General features: G+C 46.3%; 1 protein-coding gene across 1 annotated transcript; it reads left to right on the forward strand.

Annotated features, from left to right (window-relative positions):
* Positions 1-6,231: 6,231 nt before the first annotated feature.
* Positions 6,232-16,068, forward strand: LOC142012939 (uncharacterized). The gene is made up of 5 exons (XM_074993984.1): positions 6,232-6,280; positions 6,553-6,849; positions 14,427-14,437; positions 15,198-15,225; positions 15,707-16,068. Exons 1-5 carry the CDS (start codon positions 6,232-6,234, stop codon positions 16,066-16,068), a joined length of 747 nt encoding a protein of 248 aa, XP_074850085.1.
* The last annotated feature ends 7,543 nt before the right edge of the window (positions 16,069-23,611 follow it).

Genomic DNA, 23,611 nt, shown 5'->3' on the forward strand with positions numbered 1-23,611 from the left:
CCATCCCTCACTCTGCTGACCCGTGAGTATCTCACAGAGAGTCTATTAGCGCAGACTGTGCAGCCGCAGGATCTGCAGAGCAGACAGTCGCTGCACACTTCTGTTCTCTGACTTCATCTTCAACGCGTGCCAGAGGCCGTGCTGCTCTCTAGCTGAGCCCTGTTCCACACCGTCACACACACCAATATAAATACACATCCACAGCCTCCCAGCAGAGAGCTCAAGACTTGTCATTGAAGAGTTTGTACACTGAAAGATTCTGGCTTCTTATTCTGTGACAGGAACACCGTGAACATCTAGTCTGACCTCCTGTATAACCCATGCCACAGGACTTCCCTGGAACAATCCCTGTTAGCACCAGAGCCCATCTGATAGAAAAATGCCACTTGTGAATCCATTCTAAGCTCCGTTCTTCTGGTTCACAAGTGGTGGTGCCTAGTGCAGGGATTCTGGGGGGAGAGGGCACTGGCCATATGCCCCTGCTCCACCCCTTTGCTGGCTATCACCCTCCTGCTCCCACCAATACCCCGCTCTGCTCCCACCCCTGGAGCAGCAGAGTCTAAGAAGCTAGGAAGCTCATGCTGCTCAGGGGAGAGGCAGGACTTGCCCTGCACCCACTGGATGCAGTGTGGCACTGACTGTGTGTGGGAGGATCAATGCTAGGGCATGCATGTGATTCCCCGTGCACCATGCGTGGGTCGCCTCTGTTCACAAGCAGCTGAATGAAGGTTAAGAGGGAGATTTTCCTTCACCAAGAAACTCTGCAGATGGCAGGAAACAAAGCATCTCATTACCCTGTTTACCCCCAGCTGTATGCAGGGTTGCAGAACCTATGGTCTACAAGGGGCGAGATCTGACCAGTGCCTCCACAAGCTGTACTATTGCTTTGCCCTCACCTGTTCCATTCCAAGCCAGTGGGCCAGCTGGGACAAAGAGACACACCTTTCTACCAAAGGCATTATACGCTGGGAGGAGAAGTGGTGGGTTCACAAATGCAACAGAACATTCTTTAAGCTGATGGGAAAATGGTATGTTCTGGGCTCTCTTCAGGTGCATGATACATTTACATCTCATTCTTTAAAATTTCTAAAATTTTGTGAAGAAATCCAAACAGAAACAGCCAAAGAGTCTGAGAGAAAACCCTCCCTCTGAACGTACTGAGGAATCGAACTCATGTATGCAAGCAAAGATAATGAGAATCACACACACACACCCTCCCCTGAACACTAAGGTGCATCCCAGATCAGTTGCAAAGGCCATAGCTTGACCCCAGTCAGCATATATTCAGCTCACTGCCATCAGAGGGAGCTCTCTTCTCAGTATCATTGCCAGTCCTCCAGGAATTGTCCTGGAATCTCCCAAAATTAATGATTAATCGTTAATTAAAACAGTCTATCATGTGATTAAACCTCCAGGAATACATCCCACAAAGTTGGAAACCCTAAATCTGTATTTATCCATTGCTTCACATTTACCCAGAGTGGCTGCTTTGCATATCTCCACCCAAGAGCCCATTTTGCTCCACCTGGAGAAGATATAAATGGTTCGGTGTGCTTTTCTCTGCCACTTCAGAAGCATCAAGATGATCTCACAGGCTCATCTTCTCTGGCTGCTAGTGCTCTGGATCCAGGGTAAGAACAAGAAGGGGTAACACTTACTGCATTTATTTATTCTCTTTATTTACAGGAATTTCTATGGCATTCAGTGGCACAGCATTTGAGCTGCTCACAAGCATTAATGAAAATTCAATAATAAATAGAAAGAAGATTGTATTTCTGTATCTACGGTAGAAAAGTGCTTAAATACCTACACATGGAAGGATGGAGCTTTCGTTGGTTAGGCATTATTCTGTTTAATTATTTTGTTTTCCTCTGTGCAGACTCATGTGGAGACATTGTGATGACTCAGACTCCAGAATCCCTGGCAGTGTCTCCAGGAGACAGAGTCACCATCAACTGCAAAGCCAGTTCCAATGTTAGCAGCTACATGGCCTGGTACCAACAGTAACCAGGACAAGCTCCTAAGCTCCTTATCCACAGCTCTTCCACGCGTCCCTCTGGGATCCCAGACTGGTTCAGTGGCAGTGGGTCTGGCACTGACTTCACTTTTACAATCAATCCAGTTGACACTGATGATGCTGGAGATTATTATTGTCAACAGGGTAACTACTGGCCTCTCACAGTGATACAGACCAATACAAAAACATCGCCGTCACCTTCTGGTTTTTGTTCCTCTGGTCTATCAGCTGCCTCCTGCAATCATGGCAGCCCCGAACTTGCTGGGCATCTGGAGATCTCCCACTTCAAGAGCCTCCCCACCTCTCATTTCAGTTCATTTCTAGAGTTCTTAACATGCAGTAGCCCTGAGACTTGAATTTATTTCATGATTCCCTACAGCCTATATGCTTGTTCGTCTTCTCCACTTGAAATGCCTGTTCTTTTACAGGCTGGATCTTGCTTTCCAGTAACAGACAGGATCAAAAAACTCCTCAGCCACAGCGCAGAAGGAAGGTTGCCGTGATATGGGTTTGGCTTCCTTTCCTTCTGCACTATTGCTGGAGGTGCGGCTGCCTTTTGAGCTGGGTGGCCACAGAACACTGGCCATTGGCCAAATGCCCAGCTCAGATGGTAGCGTCATTGCCAGCAACAGTGTTGAAGGAAGGATGGCATGTTACGGTATTGTCACTCTTGCCTCTGCATCACTGCTGGCAGTGGCACTGTTTTCCCGAACTGGGTGTCCTGCGAGTGCCCACTGCCCTCTGGCCATCCTGCTGGGAAGTCGGTGTTGCTACCCACAGCAGTGCAGAAGGACATGCAGCATGACGTGGTATTGCCACGCCCCCCTCTGCACCACTGCTGCTGGCAGCACGGCCTTCCAAACAGGGTGCTCACACAGTGGGTGACACTGCCCAGTTGCCAACTTCAGTGCCATTGCCACTGCCAGCAGCCATGCACAAGAGAGCGGCCCTGTACTGTAGTTCCACTCTTCCTGCTGTGCCACGTCTGGCGGTGGCTTTGCCTTTCAACCTGGGCAGTTGGAAAGTTCGTGTTGCCCCCAGGAGCTCTCTTCCTTCTGTGCCTCCATTGACGGCAGCACTGGGAGGCCACAGAACAGCAGCCTCCGGCCAGGGCACCTCACACGAAAGGCAGCACTGCCACCAGCAGCAGCACACAGCAAAGGGTGGGAGGTTAGGGTACTGCTGTCCTTCTTCGTGTGCCCCTGCTTGTGGCAGCTCTGTTGTCTAATCTGAGCAGCTGGAGAGGCAGCGCCACACACCTGGGTCAAGTTTTCAGCCTTTTCTCTGCACACCGGCACTCGCACTCCAGAGCTGATGTTGGCAGAGCTGTGCCAGCATAACTCCCTAGCTAACAGGCAGACCACACACACAGAAGGAGTTTGTCTGTTGACATAACACCACCAACTCCTCAGACAAAGCCCCGTTAGACTCCAAGCTCAGACATTCCTGCCTGTTAGTCAAAGCAGTGGCAATCAGACAGCAGGTTTCAGAGACATGGGTCAGAGCCAAGGTCAGGATTCCAACAGCAAGCCACAACGCAGGTCTCAGATTTAGACTTTAGGGGCAGAAAGGACGGTCGTGATCACATGGTTTGACCTTCCTGCACGTTGCATGCCACAGAACCTCACCCATCCACTCCTGTCAGACACCCATCATCCCTGGCTGAGTTACGGTACTGAAGTCCTCAAACTGTCATACAAATACGTCAAGTTTTGGCAAACCCGCCATATACGCTAGCTGAAAACAGCAAGTGACCCATGCCCCATGCTACGGAGGAAGACAAATTTCCCCCACCCCCAAGGGTTCTGCAAATCTGACCCATGGGAAAATTTCTTCACCTCCCCACCCCAAATATGTAATAGAGGTTTTATAGAAATTACCTTCTGGGATCTTTGTGTAATATCATAACAATATTCCAAAATATTTGTCTCCCTCCCTTTCCTGTTGCTAGTGGTCAAAGGCAAGCTAGGAAACGTAGTCCCTTCCCTGCTCCAGGACCAGCTCTTTAAGCAGGGAGCTGGCCAAGGAACTACAACTCCCAAGATGCCTTGGGTTCCCACCATCATTTCTTGCAGGCTCCCCCTGCACAGTGAAGCAGGGAAGAAGGGAAAGAAACTGGACATTGCGGGGGAGGAGGTGCATTCATAACCTACGCACTCTCCCTGCATACAAGTGCTGCACCCTAATCCATATGGGCAACTCACTGACATTAAATGGTATCTGCCCCTCCTTGCAATCCCCACACTGGACCATGGGGAATACACATTTACATACATATGTTTTGCATATTTCCACATGGCTGATATAGCTCTGCTCTATGGAGCAGATATAAATGTTACAGGTTGATGCTTTATGTTCCTCAGCTCAGTATCTCTCAGTATAGAAGCATCAAGATGATGTCGCAAATCCCAATTCTCTGCTTCATTGTGCTATGGATTCAGGGTAAGGAAAGCAAGAGAGGAGAGGGTAATTTAGATGATGACAATCATGGTTCTTAAAACCCTGACTGACAAATGTATTCTCAATCACTTTTGATAGATAAGTGGGTTTTTTTTCCTAGAGATCACAAAAAATCTTAATAAGAGTGTCCTCAGGTGTGAATGTAACTAGACTTTTAAAGAGAATGAGTCACTAAAATTGCATCGTCTCTTTGTTGAACTGTATTTGATTCACATTGACTTTATGTTCCTTTATTTTAATGTTTTCAATGCAGGAGCCAGAGGGGACATCCTTGTGACTCAGACTCCCGAATTCCTGTCAGTGTCACCAGGAGACACAGTCACCATCAACTGCAAAGCCAGTTCCAGTGCTAGCAGCTACATGGCGTTGCACCAGCAGAAACCAGGACAGGCTCCTAAACTTCTTATCTACAGCACTAACTCTCGTCCTTCTGGGATCCCAGACCGGTTCAGTGGCAGTGGATCTGGCACTGACTTCACTTTTAAGATCAACAGAGTAGAAGCAGATGATGCTGGTGATTATTACTGTCAGCAGCATTATACCACCCCTCTCACACAGTGATACAGCCCAGCACAAAAACCTCCCTGGCCTCTTGAGTTTCTGTTTCTTAGTGCAAAAGCTGCATCCTGAGCAGTCACATCATCAGTCAAATTATTGCTGTCACACACAGTAGCTCTCTATCTTTCAGACTCTGGACACTTCACCCAATAGTCCCGGTCTCCAACTTAGCCATCACCTTGAGATGTCTGGTGATTCACTACATTATATTCAGATATTTCCCTGCCACTCTTATGTCCACTTGGTTCCCAAGAAGTATTTGGAATTTTCCACTGACTTGATACACTGGAACCTTTTGGATATGCTTACATAGAGAACATTTTATGTCATGCAACTTGTCAACAACAGCTCATGTTTCTACCCAACAGCAAAACACAGTGCTAATCACAATAGGAGTCTACAGATTAATAGGTAAATAGTGTAAGAGACCTCTGCCTGACATGCATTATATGGGGACAAATCTATAGCCACCTAGGAATCCAAAATTGTCACTACATTATATACAGTAACTAGCCAAACTCAGCCGTAGGCTCCCCCCAACATCACAACATTCCTTGTCTCCATGAGACTTGTCAGATGTGAAGGTTGCCACTCGCAAAATACACTTTTTATTGTTATATGGCTAAGAGCTAAAGCATTTTACCCATAAAGCAAAGCATCCCTCCATCCATCCCTGAAAATCCAAATGAACACACCGATGTTAACACTGAATATAAAACCAGTTAGTTACAAGCGATCAATGACACAGACATGGGACACTCAGCATATTAGCACCCTACAGCTGATTCACAGAATCATAGGGCTGGAAGAGACCTCAGGAGGTCAAGGCCAGACCACTTCCCAAAGCAGGACCAACATTAACTAAATCAGATTGATTCTCACGGACACAAGTGCAGATCAGCACTCCATGGAAGACAATCATGTTACACTGCTTAAAACCAGTGCTCAGAGAGAACAATGTCAGGGCCACAGAGTGGAAGAGCCATGTATTGTTCTGATCCACGTGCGCAGCTTTCAGTGCTATTAAATGGTATTGGCCCCCTCTGCAATGGGCGACAGGGAATGCACATTTACATACGGGATGTTTTGCATATTTCCACGACTGACGTTTCCCTGCTCTATGGAGCTGATATAAATGCTACAGGCTACTGCTTTATGTTCCTCAGCTCTGGGTTTCTCAGTCTAGAGGCATCAAGATGATGTCACAAATCCAACTTCTCTGCCTTGCGGCGCTCTGGATTCAGGGTAAGGAAAGCAACAGGGGAAAAGTTAACATGTAAGCGGCAACAAAATCAGTGCTTAAATCCCTGGCAGCCAGACATTCTCAAACCATTAGATAAATGTGTACGTTTCTTTCTTGAGACCACGATAGCTCTTAATTACAACCAGTGTCACCTGATGTGAATGTAACTTTTAAAAAGAGAACGAGACACTAACATTTCATTGCCTCTTTGTTAAACTGTATTTGATTTACATTGACTTTATGTTCCTTTATTTTAATGCTGTGCTTGAATCAGGAGCCAAAGGGGACATCCTTGTGACTCAGACTCCCGAATTCCTGTCAGTGTCACCAGGAGACACAGTCACCATCAACTGCAAAGCCAGTTCCAGTGCTAGCAGCTACATGGCGTTGTACCAGCAGAAACCAGGACAGGCTCCTAAACTTCTTATCTACAGCACTAACTCTCGTCCCTCTGGGATCCCAGACCGGTTCAGTGGCAGTGGATCCGGCACTGACTTCACTTTTAAGATCAACAGAGTAGAAGCAGATGATGCTGGAGATTACTACTGCCAGCAGCATAACAGCTACCCTCTCACACAGTGATACAGCCCAGCACAAAAACCTCCCTGCGCGCTTCAGCCTCCTTTCACTGAAGTGAGTGGCTATAGTGAAGCAGTACAGTGGCACAACTGTGGCTCTTCTAGTGGAGACATATCTTGAGTTTCTGAAGTATCTGTTCCTCTGGTACTCCAGCTGCATCCTGTACAGTCACAATCTCTATGTACCTAACGCTGTCTGTGCTAGGGGTGAGGTAAACTTAGCCATGCCCCTGTGGGATGCGGATTTTCCACAACCCATGAGATGTATCTATGGTGAATATTTCAATGTAGAACAGCCCTGTGACACTACTACCCCTCTATGGGGGAGATGGGACTCTCTCACGCACCCTCACACCCCCATCCAGTTCTTTTCTTGACCCCTCAACACGTGGGGGGAAATAACTCAGTGGTTAGGGCTTTGGCTTTGTCAACCCAAGGTTGAGAGTGCAGCCCTCCAATGGGCCTTGCAAAGATCTGGGGCAGGTTAAAAAAAATATAGTGGGGATGGTGACAGGTCCTGCTGTGGGTGGAGGGGACTGGACTCAATGACCCCTTGATATGATCTCTCAAAAAAAAATAGCCCAGTTCTATGACATAATCTCGCAAAAAAATAGCCCTTCAGGCTAGACTTTATATTACTCCTGGTATTATACCAGTATAACCTGATTACTCAGCAACTTTTGAATGTGTCTGCAAGTTTGAGAACCTCACCAAGGGGCACAATTATTTTCATTTCTCCTTGGGCTGTTCTGGAGCTTTTCTACATTTGGAGACATTTTGACGAACTTAAAGTGTGCATAAAACAGACAAAAAACACCAACCCCCTCTTCCCCCCAAAAATACAGTGGAAGTGTAGGAGGGGAACCTATAAGGCATCATTTGTTCTAATTCGTTGCATTCAAAAGGGAGAAATGGGAGCAGACAACTGGAAATTTCAGAATTCCAAAATTCAAGTTTTGGGGCAGAAGTGTGAGACTAAAACAATAATTTAAATTCAAAGTGAATCCAAAGCAATATTTTCAGGTTTTATTTTAACATTATCCATTGAAAAATATTAAAGCCAATGGCTTCCTTTTCAAAACAATGGTATGAAGGAACACTTTAGTCAGTGTGAGAATTTTGTGAAATAAAAATTCCAACCAGCTCCACATGAATTGGCAACCATCCTGCAGGGCATCTGAATAAAAAAGCATCCCCCATTCTGCCTCCCAGAGTTTGCTGTTGATGTTTAATGAAGAACTGCAAGTGAGTCTCGCACTTAAGTAAAACATCCAAACAGTCTCACCCAGAGCCACTCTTCTGGATATACTATGAGGTATGTGCACTGAAAATAAAAACAGAGTACATCACACTGCAAAATGACACAGAGAGGACATTGAATTATTACATATTAATGTTAAGGTTTATTTCCCCCTGCTCTCTTGTCTACCATTACCAAAAGAAGTTGTGTGATCAGGGAGGAAGCATGTGTGTATGGGAGTTGGGGAAAAAAAGAGGGTGATGTTCCATTATCTTGGGGTTCAGGTATTGGTCATTTACATGGTGTAGCTGGTTTGCATATTTACAGATGGGAACATACCCTTGCACTTCGGAGCATATACACGTTGTTCATTTCTTTTTACACTTTGTGATTTGGTGTCTATCAGCTCAGAAGTCATAAAACTAATCTCAGACTCACCCCATCTGGTTCCCAGCGCTCTGGACTCAGGGCAAAAGTGATAATAGCAGACACACACCATTAACATAACAGATTTGCTAAAAATTGTTTTCATACAAAAAGCAGTTCGTGGTTACATTTATACTGTAGATGTGAATTGTCTCAGTTGTCTAGGTTCAGCAGCCCCTATTTAATAAACAGAGAGTCCTTTTTTAAATGTCTGGTCTGTAACTGAATTGTCTCAGTTGCTTCAGTTACATCCTCACTCCACCGTGTGCCAGCCACCCCACACAGCAGCACAGGCCGGGGTGAATTTATACAGAATCCTCACTGTAGTCTCCCTTTCCCCCACACCCACCCACCAGCGGCAGTCACCGAGCAGCCTTGGCGCCTCCACAGCCCAGGCCCAGGGAAGGACGGGGAGCAGCAGATGCAGGAGCCTCATCTCAGCTTCCCACCCCTGTCCCAGCACCAGTTTCTTCTTAAGAAGGAGAAGCCCCATCGACAGCTTGGGCGAGATGTGATGCCTTTGCCATCTGTGAGCACCACAGCCTGCTAGAGAAGAAACCGAGGTGCAGGGCCAGCACCTTTTGGCAGTTATTGTTATTGCCAGTTATTTGAGAGTACCAGTTGATTAAATACAGGTTAAAACAGATTTTATTGTATCTACCATAACAATTGATGCATTAGAAGTATCTGGCACCCCTCACCGCTCATCTGCAGAATTCCTGGTTGTTTTCTCAGAGTTTATCTAAATTACGCAGAAGATTCATAGAATTCCAGGACTGGAAGGGAGCTCAGGTCGTCATCTAGTCCAGCCCCCTGCCTACAGTAGGGTCAAGCCCAACTAAATCATCCCAGCCAGGACTATGGCAAGCCGGGACATAAAAACCTCTAGGGATGGAGCCGATCTTCTGGGGTTCAATTTTGCACTCCTGGTAGGGATGTGCAAAATCAAACTGTCTGGGATTGGTAGTCAACCCCTGTACTCCTCAATATCGTGAGAAGTAAGGGAAATCACCGGGAGAGCTTCTCCTGCTGACTTCCCTCTGTGAGGATGCCCAGGTAAGTCAATTGTAGGTAAATCAATTCTAGCTACATAACTGCCATAGCTAGAATTGTGTATCTACAATTGACTTCAATGCATAGTGTAGACTTGGCCGCTGGAAACAAAATCACTATCCTCTGCAAAGCCAGTTACAGAACTTCTAGCAAAGTTGCCAGGCACCATGTGAAATCAGGACAAGCTCCTAACCTTCTTCTTCTTCTCCTGTAAATTCCCATCCTTCCGGGATCCCTGCCTGCTTCAGCGACAATGGGTTTAACAATTAACGGCCGTGTCTACACTAGCCCCAAACTTCAAAATGGCCACGCAAATGGCCATTTCGAAGTTTACTAATGAAGCGCTGAAATGCATATTCAGCACTTCATTAGCATACGGGCAGCCGCGGCGCTTTGAAATTGATGCAGCTCGCCGCTGCGCGGATCATCCCGACGGGGCTCCTTTTCAAAAGGACCCTGCCTACTTCGAAGTCCACTTATTCCCATGAGTAGATGGGAATAAGGGGACTTCGAAGTAGGTGGGGTTCTTTCGAAAAGGAGCCCCGTCGGGACGATCCACGAGCCGCCCGCATGCTAATGAAGCTCTGAATATGCATTTCAGTGCTTCATTAGTAAACTTCGAAACGGCCATTTGCGTGGCCATTTCGAAGTTTGGGGCTAGTGTAGACGTAGCCAACGGAACTCAAGCTGGTACTGGTGGTGATTATTACCGTCAAAAAGTGGAAAGCTTCTTTCACGTAAGGATAAATCTCAAAACAAGACCTTTTCTGCCCTTTGGATCACTATCTCAATGATTTCTTCTACAGTCACAGGATTAATTGTAAGTCTGCCTTCTCCTGGAGCAGCTGGTAGAAGGGAAGCACTTTCCCAAGTAAACTACTTCTTATACTTCCTAGAGAAGCAATCATATTATAAAACAAAAAAAAGCAGTGCTGTAGCACTTTAACAAAATTATTTATTAGGTCATAAGCTTTTGTGGGACAGACCCACTTCTTCACATTACTGAGGTGTAGTATATATGTATAAGAACAACAAAAGTAGTACTTGTCAAGTGCCCGAACAGCATTAATGAACCTAATCAAGTCTATGTGGATGTGTCTCTTTCACAGCATGACAGCCCCCCTACCCCCGTCACACAGCGATACAGCCCAAAACAAAAAGCAGCCCAGCATATTCTGTTTATTTTGCTCATTTTAACAGCTGCTTCCTGCATAGGCAGAGGACCAGAGTAAGTGCTACTACCCATCGGCTGAGCTGCCAGAGAGCTCAGAGGCTTCTAGTTCCTCACCCCTCACACTTCAGTTCTCATTACATGTTACTACCTCTTGAGCAATGTAACAGCCACAAAGGGTCCTGGGGCACCTTATAGACTAACAGAAAAGTTTTGAGCATGAGCTTTCGTGAGCACAGACTCACTGTGAGTCTGTGCTCACGAAAGCTCATGCTCAAAACTTTTCTGTTAGTCTATAAGGTGCCCCAGGACCCTTCGTTGCTGTTACAGATCCAGACTAACACGGCTACCCCTCCGATACTTGAGCAATGTAGCAGCACAAAACTAGGACTTATATTATTTCCATTTACCAGCTTTTCTTCTGCAGGTGAAACAGCAGTCATGTAGCACTTTAAAGACTAACAACGTGATTTATTATGTGACGAGCTTTTGTGGGACAGACCCACGTCTCCAGATCAGTTAGATCTGATGGTGGGTCTGCCCCACAAGAGCTCATCACCTAATAAATCATGTTGTTAGTCCTTAAAGTGCTACATGACTGCTGGTTTGTTTTATTAGAATACAGACTAACATAGCCACCTCTCAGTTACTATTGTGCAGGTGAAGTGGTTTTGCTCTTATCTCCCAATGACACTAGTTTGTCCGCACTGGCAATTAAGTGACAATGTTTTGTATCATTCGCAGGGGCTTAATTCCCCACTTTCCCTCCACCCCATGACAAAAGCAGTTTAAACAGTGCTTTGTTGGCAGGAGAGCTCTTTTGCAGACAAAACTAATGCTGCTTGGGGGAAAGGGGGATTTTTTGTTGGCAAGTGCTACCTGACTTTTAGAGACAGGATCTGTCATGAATTAAAGCCAGGAAAGGGTTAAGCAGTTTTAACCAATCAAGGGAATGGGTGTGGGAAGGGCGGCACCTTGGAATGTGGCAGGAACCAATGGAATGCAAAGAAAGAGAATCAAACCCAAAAACGACCCTGCTAGCCAGGTCCTTCGTGTGAGAGAGAGACACGAAACAGTTGGGGGTGGGGTTACATGAGTCCCCAGGGGAAAACTCCAAGATCACCAAAACCATGCCATGTCATGGCTGATCTCCCACCCTGGCACTCCATGTGCAGGTAACAGGGGCCAACTCTCCTAACAAAGTGGCCAAAGCCTCCCTCTGGGCATCCCACAGGGACAGAAAATTCTCCCTAATTCCAGTTTTCCTGGAGTCATTTGGTAACTGCCACAATCCAAGTGCAAAAACTCCCTTTCCGGGAAAGAAATCACTTGGGAATCTCTCTTTCCTGAGAGGCTTGAGACTTCTCGGTCCACCCCGCCCCGCCCCCATGGATTACAGCAGAGCTTTTAACAAAGAAAAAGTACTTTATTAAACCTGGCTGATCCAACCACAGGCCCAGGGCCCACATCTGGTCTGTGGATCATGTTTGGGGGGCCCATGAACACCCATCAAAAAGTAAGTTCTGTAAGAGAGCTATTTTGGGGAGGTAGGATATGCATGACAGGCTCTGCACTTGCAGTGTCATGCATAAAAACAATCAGTAACATCAGTATGACCCTTCCATTCATAAAGTGAGACTCCCAGTCTTGGAGAAGGTGTGTTGAACAAAACTGAAACTATAGGCTTGGAAGGCCTATGGGACTGTAATTCGAGCCATGCATATGTTTGAGGCAGGTTCAGGGGCAAGCAGCTGAAGAGCCTATCTGAGGCTTGTTATCAGAGAGGTAGCCGAGTTAGCCCGTATCTTCAAAAACAAGAAGTCTTGTGGCACCTTACAGACTAACAGATGCTTTGGATAATAAGCTTTCATGGGCAAAGACCTGCTTCATCAGATGCATGAGTGGGAGTTCCATAACAGAATATCAGTATAGAAAATATGTTGATGGGATTATGAGTGTTTGGTGTGATGTTTCACGAAATATATTATTTCCCTGCAATGAGCTCTGCCCTTCTGTACCTAGCACAGGAAGCAGACATACACAACACAGCTGCATTGCATGGGTAACCGTTTTGAATAAAAAGCTGAAATGTCACACAACTGACACCAGATGGCCACATTCATCTACTTTCCCAGTGGGAGGTGCTGGGAGCACCAGGCTTAAAAGACTAACTTTTAATCTACAAGAATGAAAGTAATAGAAGCGGGTCTTTGCCCACGAAAGCTTGTGCTCCAAAATCTGTTAGTCCATAAGGTGCCACAGGACTTCTTGTTGTTTTTGAAGATACAGACTAACACGGCTACCTCTCTGATACTTATGTAATATGACAGAGAATATAGTGAGCAATGCTATAGAGCTCACAGATGATTTGATGGAATCCGACTCTATTCCACTACCCATTTTAATGGCAGAATTGTCAGGAGATTAAGGGCTGAAGTTCTAATATCTGTGCATCACTATCAGGGGACAAAACCCCAGGAAAGGAGGGAGGGAGGGAGGGGTTACCCCCAAACAGATCCTCTGATTTGGGGAGATCGCACCTTTCATACCATCTGTAGGCAGCGACTCCTAGCAGAACAATGATTCCATGCTCAAGTGGCACCAACGGCCACCGTGGACAAGTTGGGAGGAGGGGTCCGGCTCCACAACCTAGAAGTCAGTCCTGAGCACCATCTGGATGGTAGTGCTGGGCCTAGCCCACACAACCCTCAACAGCCATGCAGTAGAGTGGAATAGTGCTGCCACAGCACTTCGAAGGGGCCCAGAGCTCTGCCAGTAGTCCTGAACATGGGGGCCGGGGGCAACTCTCTCCGTTGTCCCCCCACCTCTGGTCCATGGGCCTCCCGTGATCCATAAATAGCAATGAGCTGCCAAGCAACACCGAGGAGCTGAGAACACTTATCCCCATTCCACACTGACAAATGTCATTTCCACGCTGAGGTGACTCCACACTATGAGGTAAAATTGAATTTATTAAAACTGATTTATTAACTCTGGGTTTTAGCCATTCACTTTTGAGCATCCTCACCTTCCCATATGCTCCCCACAAAATCGGCTTATTGCTCCCATGCACAAGTAGCTTCAACTGAGCGCTGCAGCAGCGTATTGTGGGAACCTCTCCCACAGTTCCCTGAGCCCCATAGCATTCTTGCTATTTTCACTGGTGCAGCATGGGAAAAATATACCTCACAAGTAGATGTGGGTATCTGACGACATCTTCCCACATTTCATTCCTCTCTTTCCCCTGCTGTGTTAAACAAACGTCCCGTCTGGCTTGCCTTTAGAAGAGATGTGCATTTTATAACTGAGGGGACGGGAGGGGCAGTAAACTCATCCCAACCGACAGGTTTTTGAAGACAGGATGCAAAAGCACTGGATCTTTGCAGGCTTGGATCTGGATTCAGACCTCCTGGCAAAGAAGACCCTCAGAAGAGCAATGTTTTTAAGTAGATATGGGTGCTACAATGAAAACAGCAAAGGAATCATTGAAATAGTTACAGCTTGGAGTGGTTAAAAGACCCCAGACTATAGCCAGCCCTGAAAATCATGACTGCCCAGGGAGACCCACCACCAGCCTCTATTAACAGCATGCTGAGGCTTTGATTACATTTGGACCTGAATCTCAATATAGGCCTCCTGGAAAAGACAACCCTTAAAAGAAGAATATGTTTAAGATGACGCAGGTGCTACAGTTAGAGACTGGGGCAGCTAAAAGACTCCCAGCTAACAGCCAGCACCCAAAAATTGTGACTGCAGACACCACAGGCCTGCTACTAACAAACAAAAAGAAAGAAGATTTTTCAGCCTCTCATGACCTTACAGCCATGGGCTTCCAGGTGCTAAACTGAAACGGTCTTCCTGTTGCCTAATTCCTCCACACCTGACAGCAGTGGAGATGGAAGAGGCCAGAGCAGAGAACTGCAGGGTACATACGGGACATGTCTGGTAGCTAATGAATTCAATTTAAAGATATGGTGTGTCCTCACTACACTTCATTCAGGATTTTAGATTCGAACTGAACGCTACACCCATCAGGTTTCTACGCTATTAGGATACCCATAGTCTGTCAACTTTGGTGCTCCATAAGTCAAGCTAATGCAATTTACAGTGAGGACAGGCACTTGGAAAAAATCAGGCTAATTGACTTAAAATCTATAGTATCTCATAGTATAGACATAGCCGAAGTGAGGGACTGGGACCGTAACCTAAAATGGCTTTCTGCAGCACGCAACAAAGTAGGGTCCTGATCCATACAGGAATGTCTGGCATGGCCGTCTGTCACTGTCATCAGAACTACCCTTGAAACATGAACTGCGGCTGCTGCCCCACGACTCCTCTGTCTGAGCTTGTCAATTTCATCGGCAGCCTTTTTACTTCCCTTTTTTTTGCATGTTTCTAGGTCAGCTGGGCATTTTCATCTCTTAGCTATATTTGCATATTTTACACTCAAGTGGCCCGGCCCAACAGCCATTATAAAACGTTCCATGCCACAGCCACTTGGCAACGTTGGTAAACCAGCCTGGGCCAATTAGACATATCAAGATGATCTCACAGGCTCAGCTCATCTGCTTGCTAGTGCTCTGGATCCAGGGTAAGAAACAAAGGGGGAGCTGGCTCTTTAAGCTGCAAGATCCACAGAAAAAATTAAAACATCCAGAAGGGTTGATTAGTTACCACAAAGCATTCCTCAGTTATTGACAGTAACTTCAGACATGCTTGTCTCCTAACTGCAATGGCGAGAGAAAACAGGTTGGAGAAACCTATACAATACAATTTGGAATGAAAGCTAATATTAGCATCATTTTCAGAATGATGAACTTTCTTAATTCTGAAAGAGACACATAAAATGTATTTTAATGAACTATATTATTGATGTATTTCATATACATATATGCCAAAATCTACAGATTAGATAGGGACATGTGCAGTCTGTACTAATTAATACCATTTGTTATTTCAGACACCAGGGCACAGATTGTGATGACTCAGAATCCAGAGTCTCTGGCAGTCTCTCTGGGGGAGACCGTCACCATCAGCTGCAAAGCCAGTTCAAGCCTCACTACTGGCATATATAACGTTCTAAGCTGGTACCAACAGAAACTGGGACAAGCTCCTAAACTGCTTATCTATGATGCTACCTCCCGGCCTTCTGGGGTCCCAACCAGGTTCAGTGGCAGTGGGTCTGGGACTGATTTCACTCTCACAGTCACCAGAGTTGAAGCTGAAGATGCTGGAGATTATTACTGTCAACAAGGCAGGAGTTTGCCGTTCACAGTGGTACAGACCACTACAAAAACCTACCCATGCTATTCCTTTCAGTGAACAGCTACTTCCTACCCACAGTTGCTACACTAGATCTCAGAAAACAGTTTGATCAGTCTTGCAACACCAGACAGAACCTCTTCTGCATGCAGTACTAATCTTTCTACAATAGTGTTGTCTCTCTCCCCAAAACGAGCTCCTCATCGCTAAGGTAGAGTGACTTCTCCCTCTGCCAACCAGATGTCTGTCCAAGTGTCTCGGAGTAAGAGAAATTAACAATGCTGAGTGTAAACATACTAAGCATACCTTGTTTTCTGTTCATGTACATACACCTTCTGGAACAGAGGTGATTCAAAGCAGCATGCAAGAAAACATCTTTCAGGAATGTCATCCTCTCCAGCACCCATCTCCCACAGATGAAATCTCCATTAAGTATTTAATTGGAGAGACTCTGGCTTGGTCTATACTGGGCACGTAAGTCAATTGCAGACACACAAGTCTAGCTATGGCAATTGCATAGCTAGAATCAACTTATCTGCAATTAACTTACCAAGCCATCCACACTGAGAAGAGTAAAGGGGTCAATTGCCAACCCCTGATAGGTTGATTTTGTGCATCCGAATCATGATGAAAATCAAACCTCGAAAGATCGACCCTGAGCAAATCAGTCTTCCAGGTAATGTAAACATGGCCTAAGACAGACAGCAGCCTCTGCTGCAGCTCATATAGACCCCTTTCCTCAGAACCATGCATAACCCAAACTAACAATAACCTGGCAGGCCTTTTCAAAACTGACCACATGCTTGTATATCAATAAAACATTTGGAAGACTATATAACAGTGCCACCTGGAGACACACACACAGCACAGTGTACAGGTCTGTCAAATGTTATCTTCCGGATCCAAGTTTCAGTGCACACTTGGTTTTTTTCCCTACAGAAATTGGGGCATTTCTGCTGCATGCGTGATTTTGTTCCTCCGGTTCCTCAAAATATTTCTTACTTGCTGACCACTCTGAGCATTTGAGGATTAAAACAGACATCGCTCTCTCAGTGCTTGTCAGCAGAGCTATTGTGTGAAGAGACTGAACCAAGTTCCCAAACTCCAGAGCTCGCAGAGATTAGGAGAGATGAGAAAGCTTCAAACTCACCTTCTGCAGTAAAGGAACTGCAGTAAGAACAGGCTTACTCTGCAGTAAAGGAACAACTAAGAACAGGCTTACACTAGGCCTGAAAGTTGATCCTAGATGCACAATTCCAGCTATCATAATTGCATAGCTGGAATCGACATATCTAGGATCGATTCATCTGGCTGTTCTTCAAGATTTCTCTAAGATCGACTTATCTGCCTGTCCTCGTGGTAATGAGGAGAAGAGCTGTTGACTGTTAAGCCCTGATAGTTTGATCTTGTGCATCCCCACTAGATGCTCAAAATCGAGCCCTGTTAAATCAGCCCTGACTGGGTCCATGTCCTGGTAAGTACAGACAAACCCTCAGTTCCTCTGTAGCTCCCACTCTACTAGACACTGGAACAACACACAGCAAAGTTATTGGCTGCATCCAGACTTCCTCTGACAGCGGGAATGTGGCAGCTACACAGAGCCCTTCAGGGAGCACATAGGCAGGCCTCAGGGTCACATGTGGGATCAGACAGGGAAAAAGCACAAAAACATATTTTCTCCTTGAGGGCACTCGCTGTTTCTGGAGAGCTGACGATAGACATTGAGGGTGGAAGATTTCTGAGGTTTTACCCAAACTGGTACTGAGCACTGGAAGTGCTGGTTGCTTGGCTGGAATTTCCTTCCATTGAGCTCCACCCCACTGCACTGTTACAGGGAGGGTGTGAGGCCTGGCAAAAGTACAGCCTGGGTAACACACACACAAAGGCAGAGTTTATGTCAGAAGTGGACTCAGGAGGAGATTCCAAGGGCTGGAAATCGGCTAGGCATGCACAGAGTTACTCCCCTGCAACAGTAATCACACCAAGCAAACAGATCACAGCAATGCAAAGTGACTGCCAGTGCATCCCCTGCTGCTCTGCACTGCAGATATAACACTAATCACAGGAACACATAACAGGTTGGAGCCAAGTGGCTGATTCCCTCTTGCACTGCAAAGAAACAACACACGTTAACCCCTATAACATATTTAAGATAAATAACTTCCGCATACTTTAACATATTCACCACTCTGCTCAATATATTCAAATATATCACCTCTCTCCCCCACCTACACACACCCCAATGAAGCGGTGCAACACCTCAGAAGTACTCATGGAAGGAACAACAATGGGGACCAGTTACAAATCACATCCCTCACATGGCTTGTGTCACCTTCCGGATCGTATATAGCAACATTTTGAACACTTCCTTAAAGTGCTGTGTCTGAAGAATTGTCCACACGTGTTCTTGCAGATGCTGCTGGTTGTCTGGCACAGCTTCTTTCCACCATAACATTACTTCCGGTAGCTTCAAGCCATGGTACCGATGTGGAACAAGTGGCAGTTTACCGCACTTTGTTCTTTGCTTAGCCACAGAATCACCATCGAATCTTGCAACTGGTTGATGAGGAGGCACCAAAACATATTGGCTCAGGGATGTACTGTGATAAGACAAAGGAACTCAGGTGTGCACTAACATTTGCTGGATCCCATATATTGAGTCCCCAATAAAACATCAACACTATTTGACCCACTTGTAGCTGATAAGGTTCATTGAACACTCTTGCTTTAGTCTGACTTGTGATGTTTGCAGACTTGTACATGTAGATCTGACTTTAATAAGTCCAAGTGTGGCCTCAGATTTCAGCCCATACTCAGAATTCCTGATGGTTAGGTTGCTATGGCAAGCACTGCATTTCAGTGTTGTAGCGCGTACCATGCCAGCATCTGCGGTAATGACTCCTCTCATGGGGCATGGACGGCAGAATTTGCTTAAATCTGTACAAACGTTCCAGCAAAGCTGTTGTGGGTGGGTGATATAGGGCAGAAAGAGTGAATAAATCTGCAACCTTGGAGGCCAAAGCCTTGTACTCTATAACATGAGCTGAACGCCAGCTGCCTCTGAGATAAGGCTGTAAAGCAGAGACTTCACTCTCCCTTCTCGGTAGCCTCAGTGTCTCTGAGGTTACAAATGGATTGTTCAATGCTATGGGATGGAGTCCAGGCACAGTTTACATGGGAGGAGAGAGTCAAGCCCCAAGTCTCCTCTTTCCAATTCCCACTGTCTACCCACCACCCAGAACCAGCACAACCCTCACCCAGACTTCCTAAATCGACCCTGTTGCTGTTAAAGAGAACAGTATTTTGAGCAAGATCTTTAATTGATAAAATCTCACTTTGCCTTAAAGACCTTCAGGTCTCACTTCTCTGCTCATGGCTCTTCTAGGGGACTAGGTATGAACTATCCAGAACCCCAAAGACCTGCCAAGGAATGGACAACAGGATCCAAGCGACAGACAGGGCAGAGTTGCACGTATTAGTGACTCACTGAGATGCAGATGTGTTAACATTGCCAGGAGGTTGCATTCAGAACTTGAGTTCAGTCCTTTACAGAGAGAAGGGCCAGTTATGACACTCACCTCCACCTACTATTCAGAATCTCACTCCAATTTACTGTTCATGTAGACAATGATTATAAAAGCCCCAGCTGACATGTGAGGAACAACACGTGTTTTTAAACAATCAAGCTTCATTCTCAGACCAGAGGCTGTACTTGGTTGCCTCTCTACGGCCCCTGTGACTGGCCACAGGGAAAACCCCTTTAAAAAAACTGCTTTGCATATTTCTCCCTGAGCAGCGTTTCCGTGTCATGCAGGGCAGATATAAAAGTTTACATTTTACATTTTATGCCTTAGATTCTCAGTGACTGTCATAATAGAGGGACAAGGATGATTTCTCAGACTCATCTCATCTGGCTCCTAGTGCTGTGGATTAAGGGTAAGAGCCACATCAGGGCAACTATTAGATTAAGATGCTAATCTCTCACCAAGATTTAATTTTAACACATCTCCATCCCAGGAGATGACAAGGGGACATTTCTAGGGGATGAAGAGTAAAATGTAATTAACTGGATCAACTGAAAATTAGTCAACACATATTTGCAATTTTTCTTTTTTAATAGAATTTACTTTGATTTTCCTCATGTTTATTGTCATATATTTTTTCTCTCTGCCAGGTTCCCATGGGCAGATTGTGGTGACTCAGACTCCAGAATCCCTGGCAGTGTCTCCAGGAGACAGAGTCACCATCAACTGCAAAACCAGTTCCAGTGCTTATGGTAACATGGCCTGGTACCAACAGAAACCAGGACAAGCTCCTAAGCTCCTCATCTATGCTGCTTCCAACCGTCCCTCCGGGATCCCAGACCGGTTCAGTGGCAGTGGATCAGGCACTGACTACACATTCACAATCAGCAGGGTTGAGGCAGATGATGCTGGAGATTATTATTGTCAGCAAGGCTATAGCTTACCACTCACAGTGATATAGACCAATACAAAAACTTTTGCTGCATTTCTGTTACTCAATATAACAGCTGTTTCCTGCACACTCCAAGGCAGTGGAGCATGGGTCAGATTTTGAGTACCTTTTGAGAAACCACAAACCACAGTCTAATTTCATCTGCTCTTTTCACCAGCTCCCAGCCTGATGGAACTTACTGGCTGATTTATTACAGTCAAGTCAGCAGCTTCCCTTTGGCCACTCAAGTGTGTGCGCCCCTTCCGACAGAGCAGTGGTTCCCAAACTTTTTGGTATCATTCCCCTTTTGATTTTTAAGAAACCCTCACACCCCCCCACTTCTTCTTTAACATCATCCTACACCCCTTTAACAAATAAGTTTAATTCATCGTTTAAAATAAACACTAAACCTTGATATATAAATGTTATTTAAAATTCAAAACAAGCACAAACAGTTTTTCATGGCCCCTTGTGAGCCACCAGAGCTCACCGCAAGAGGCGCCTGATGCCTGCGCTACCAGAGTCATGCTCCAAGACCCACACTGCCAGGGCCAGCCACCCACCGGCCCACCAACTGCCTGGGCCAGCTGCCTGCCTGCCCGTTGGATGCCTGAGCCCCCCACCGCTGGGGACCAGCCACCCACTCACCCCCCCCACCAGTCACCCAACCCAGCCAGGGGCCAGCTGTCCGAGCCACCCATCCAAGCCCCACATTGCCAGGACCAGCTGCTCACCTGCCATCCCTATTCAGCTGAGCACCATGCTGCTGGGTCCAGCCACCCACCCATCAGCCTGAGCCGCTCAAGCCCCACACTGCCAGGGCCAGCTGTCTGCAAAGCCGCCTGAATCCTGCGAAGCCGGGGCCAGCTGCCTGAGCACCTTGAGTCCCACAAGCAGGCCAGATGGCCAAGCCCCATGAGCTGCCCTCCCGAGCTCCACCCATCCCACAAAGCCAGGCACCACCAGCCCCCCGCTTTTACCGCATCCTCCTCAACTGAGCCAGGCACCCTCAGCCTCCCATCTAACCCATCCTCCTCTTTTCCCACCCAACCCACACTCATTCTCTTTTGCAGGAGGCAGCTAGCTCCATGTAGATTTTCACCGGCTGCCTACTGCTAAGAGCAACAGCGCTGGGTCACCCGTGTAAAATGGCAGGGGCTGACAGCTGGAAGCAAAGGCCGGCTCTTTCTTCAGGTGGTGGGGGAACGATGGAGGGGTCTGGGTCACCTTGTGCCCCCCCGGGAATTTCTTCATGCCTCCTCAGAGGGGCACAGCCCCCCATTTGGGAAACCATGCCATAGAGTGCCATTAAAAGATAAGCCACACATCAGCAGAAAAATGGTGGTCACTGTTAGAAGCATCCAAATGCTACCTGCACGAGCAGAAATAACGCATTGGCTGCTTCCTTCCCTTGCAGCCCGTACAAGACCAGCCAAGAGGGGAGTGTGTGAAAGGGGGCACGTGCACCCAGGGTCTGGCGATTCAAACCTGGAGCCCTGGGCCCTTTAAATCGCTGACAGAGCACTGCCTCATGTGTTCCATGACCGGCTGCAGAAGCCCTGCCCTTTCCATTGGAGGCCCTGTCTCTTCCAGGAGCACGACACTGAACCCGCTTCCCCTGGACCAGGGCCCACAGAGGCTGTCGGTACCAGAGCAACATCTGCACTAGAACTCTCAAGTCATCACTTTATTGGAATCTTGGAGAACCTCTGCTCAGTAACAGTGACCAACAGCCTGCTTAAAACAAAGTATTTGTATTTAGCAGCTGGAGCAAAATATCAGAGAACCCAGGATTCTAAAAGACCAAAGAGCCAATGTGTGCATTAGGTCTAGTATAATCTTCACAATCACAACAAATTAAATAAAACACTACCAGCATAACGAGTCAGAGTAAAGGTCCATGTAGATCAGTCTTTCAACAGTGTCCAATGCCAAGCACCCACTGGGAAATGAACAGAAACAGTTAAACATCAATTAATCCATCCCTGGTCACCCATTCCCAGCTTCAAGCAAACAAAGGCTAGCGACGGCATTCCTGCCATTCTGGGTAATGACCATCGATGGACCCATTTTCCGTGAATTCACCTAGATTTTTTTGAATTCTGACATTGTCTACGCCTTCACAATGTCCTGTGGCAAGTTCCATAAGTTGACTGCGTATTGTGTGAAGAAATACTGCCTTCAGTTTGTTACAACACTGATACCTATTAGTTTCATTTGGGAAACCTACTTCTTGTGTTATGAGGAGAAAATAACACTTCCCTATTTACTCTTTCCACACCAGTTACTATTTTATAGACCTCAATCCTGTCCCCCTTTTGTCACCTCTTCTCTAACCTCAAAAATGTCAAATCTTCTTCATCTCGCCATATTCAGAAACCATTCCCTATTCATAACCATTTTATTCACCTTCCATGAACCAGTATGCAAGATGTGGGCATACAAGAAATTTATAGAGGTGACATGATATTTTGTCTCAACCAATTTTTTAATGATTCTCAACATTTTGCTCAATTTTTTGACAACTGGTGTTGGAATGAAGAAGAGTCAGGATCATACAGCAAGACTGTCTGGTGAGCAAGTGTCTGAAACTATTCCAGCATATCCTTATATATTTGGTTAGACAGACATCTCTGCTAGCCTGTACCTTCCAAAGTGAAACCAATCCCAGCAGCAGAGAACATGGCCCACCATCTCCAATGTATTAATGTAAACCTTTCTACTGAACTCTTCATCACATTCATACCACAGCCACAAGATGGCAACACTTACCCACGCTGCTCTGGAATTTTAAAGAAAGTTAATAAGAGAGTCAACTCACTGCACATGCAGAAGAAATGAAGATACATCAGTTCTACTGTCCCGATCCTCCTCACTATGACTCTCCATTATTGTCACACACTCCACCCATCCTCGATCCACCCACCAAGCCCTGGGGCAAAGGGCCTCACTCTGGACCTGGGTGACAAGATGTCCTGATAAAAACTGGGACTATCCTGATATTTAATTGTTTACCCCACATCCTGAGAAACTGTATTGCCAGGACACCATTTGGCTGGGTACTTTGGCATGAGCTGGAGTACACTGGTCTGTGCTCACTTGGGGTCCCAGCAGGGCTCACGTGGGTTGGCTCCAAGGAAGCCGCAAG

The sequence above is a fragment of the Carettochelys insculpta genome, chromosome 4 (assembly GCF_033958435.1).
Source record: "Carettochelys insculpta isolate YL-2023 chromosome 4, ASM3395843v1, whole genome shotgun sequence".
In the NCBI taxonomy this organism is placed as follows: Eukaryota; Metazoa; Chordata; order Testudines; family Carettochelyidae; genus Carettochelys; species Carettochelys insculpta.

Excerpts from the sequence above, each read along its gene's own strand:
- LOC142012939 (XM_074993984.1), top strand. The coding sequence starts at position 6,232 with ATGATGTCACAAATCCAACTTCTCTGCCTTGCGGCGCTCTGGATTCAG. Across the intron at positions 6,281-6,552 it reads TGCGGCGCTCTGGATTCAGG|GAGCCAAAGGGGACATCCTT; the intron begins GTAAGGAAAGCA and ends TGCTTGAATCAG. Across the intron at positions 15,226-15,706 it reads CCCAACAGCCATTATAAAAC|ACACCAGGGCACAGATTGTG; the intron begins GTTCCATGCCAC and ends TTGTTATTTCAG.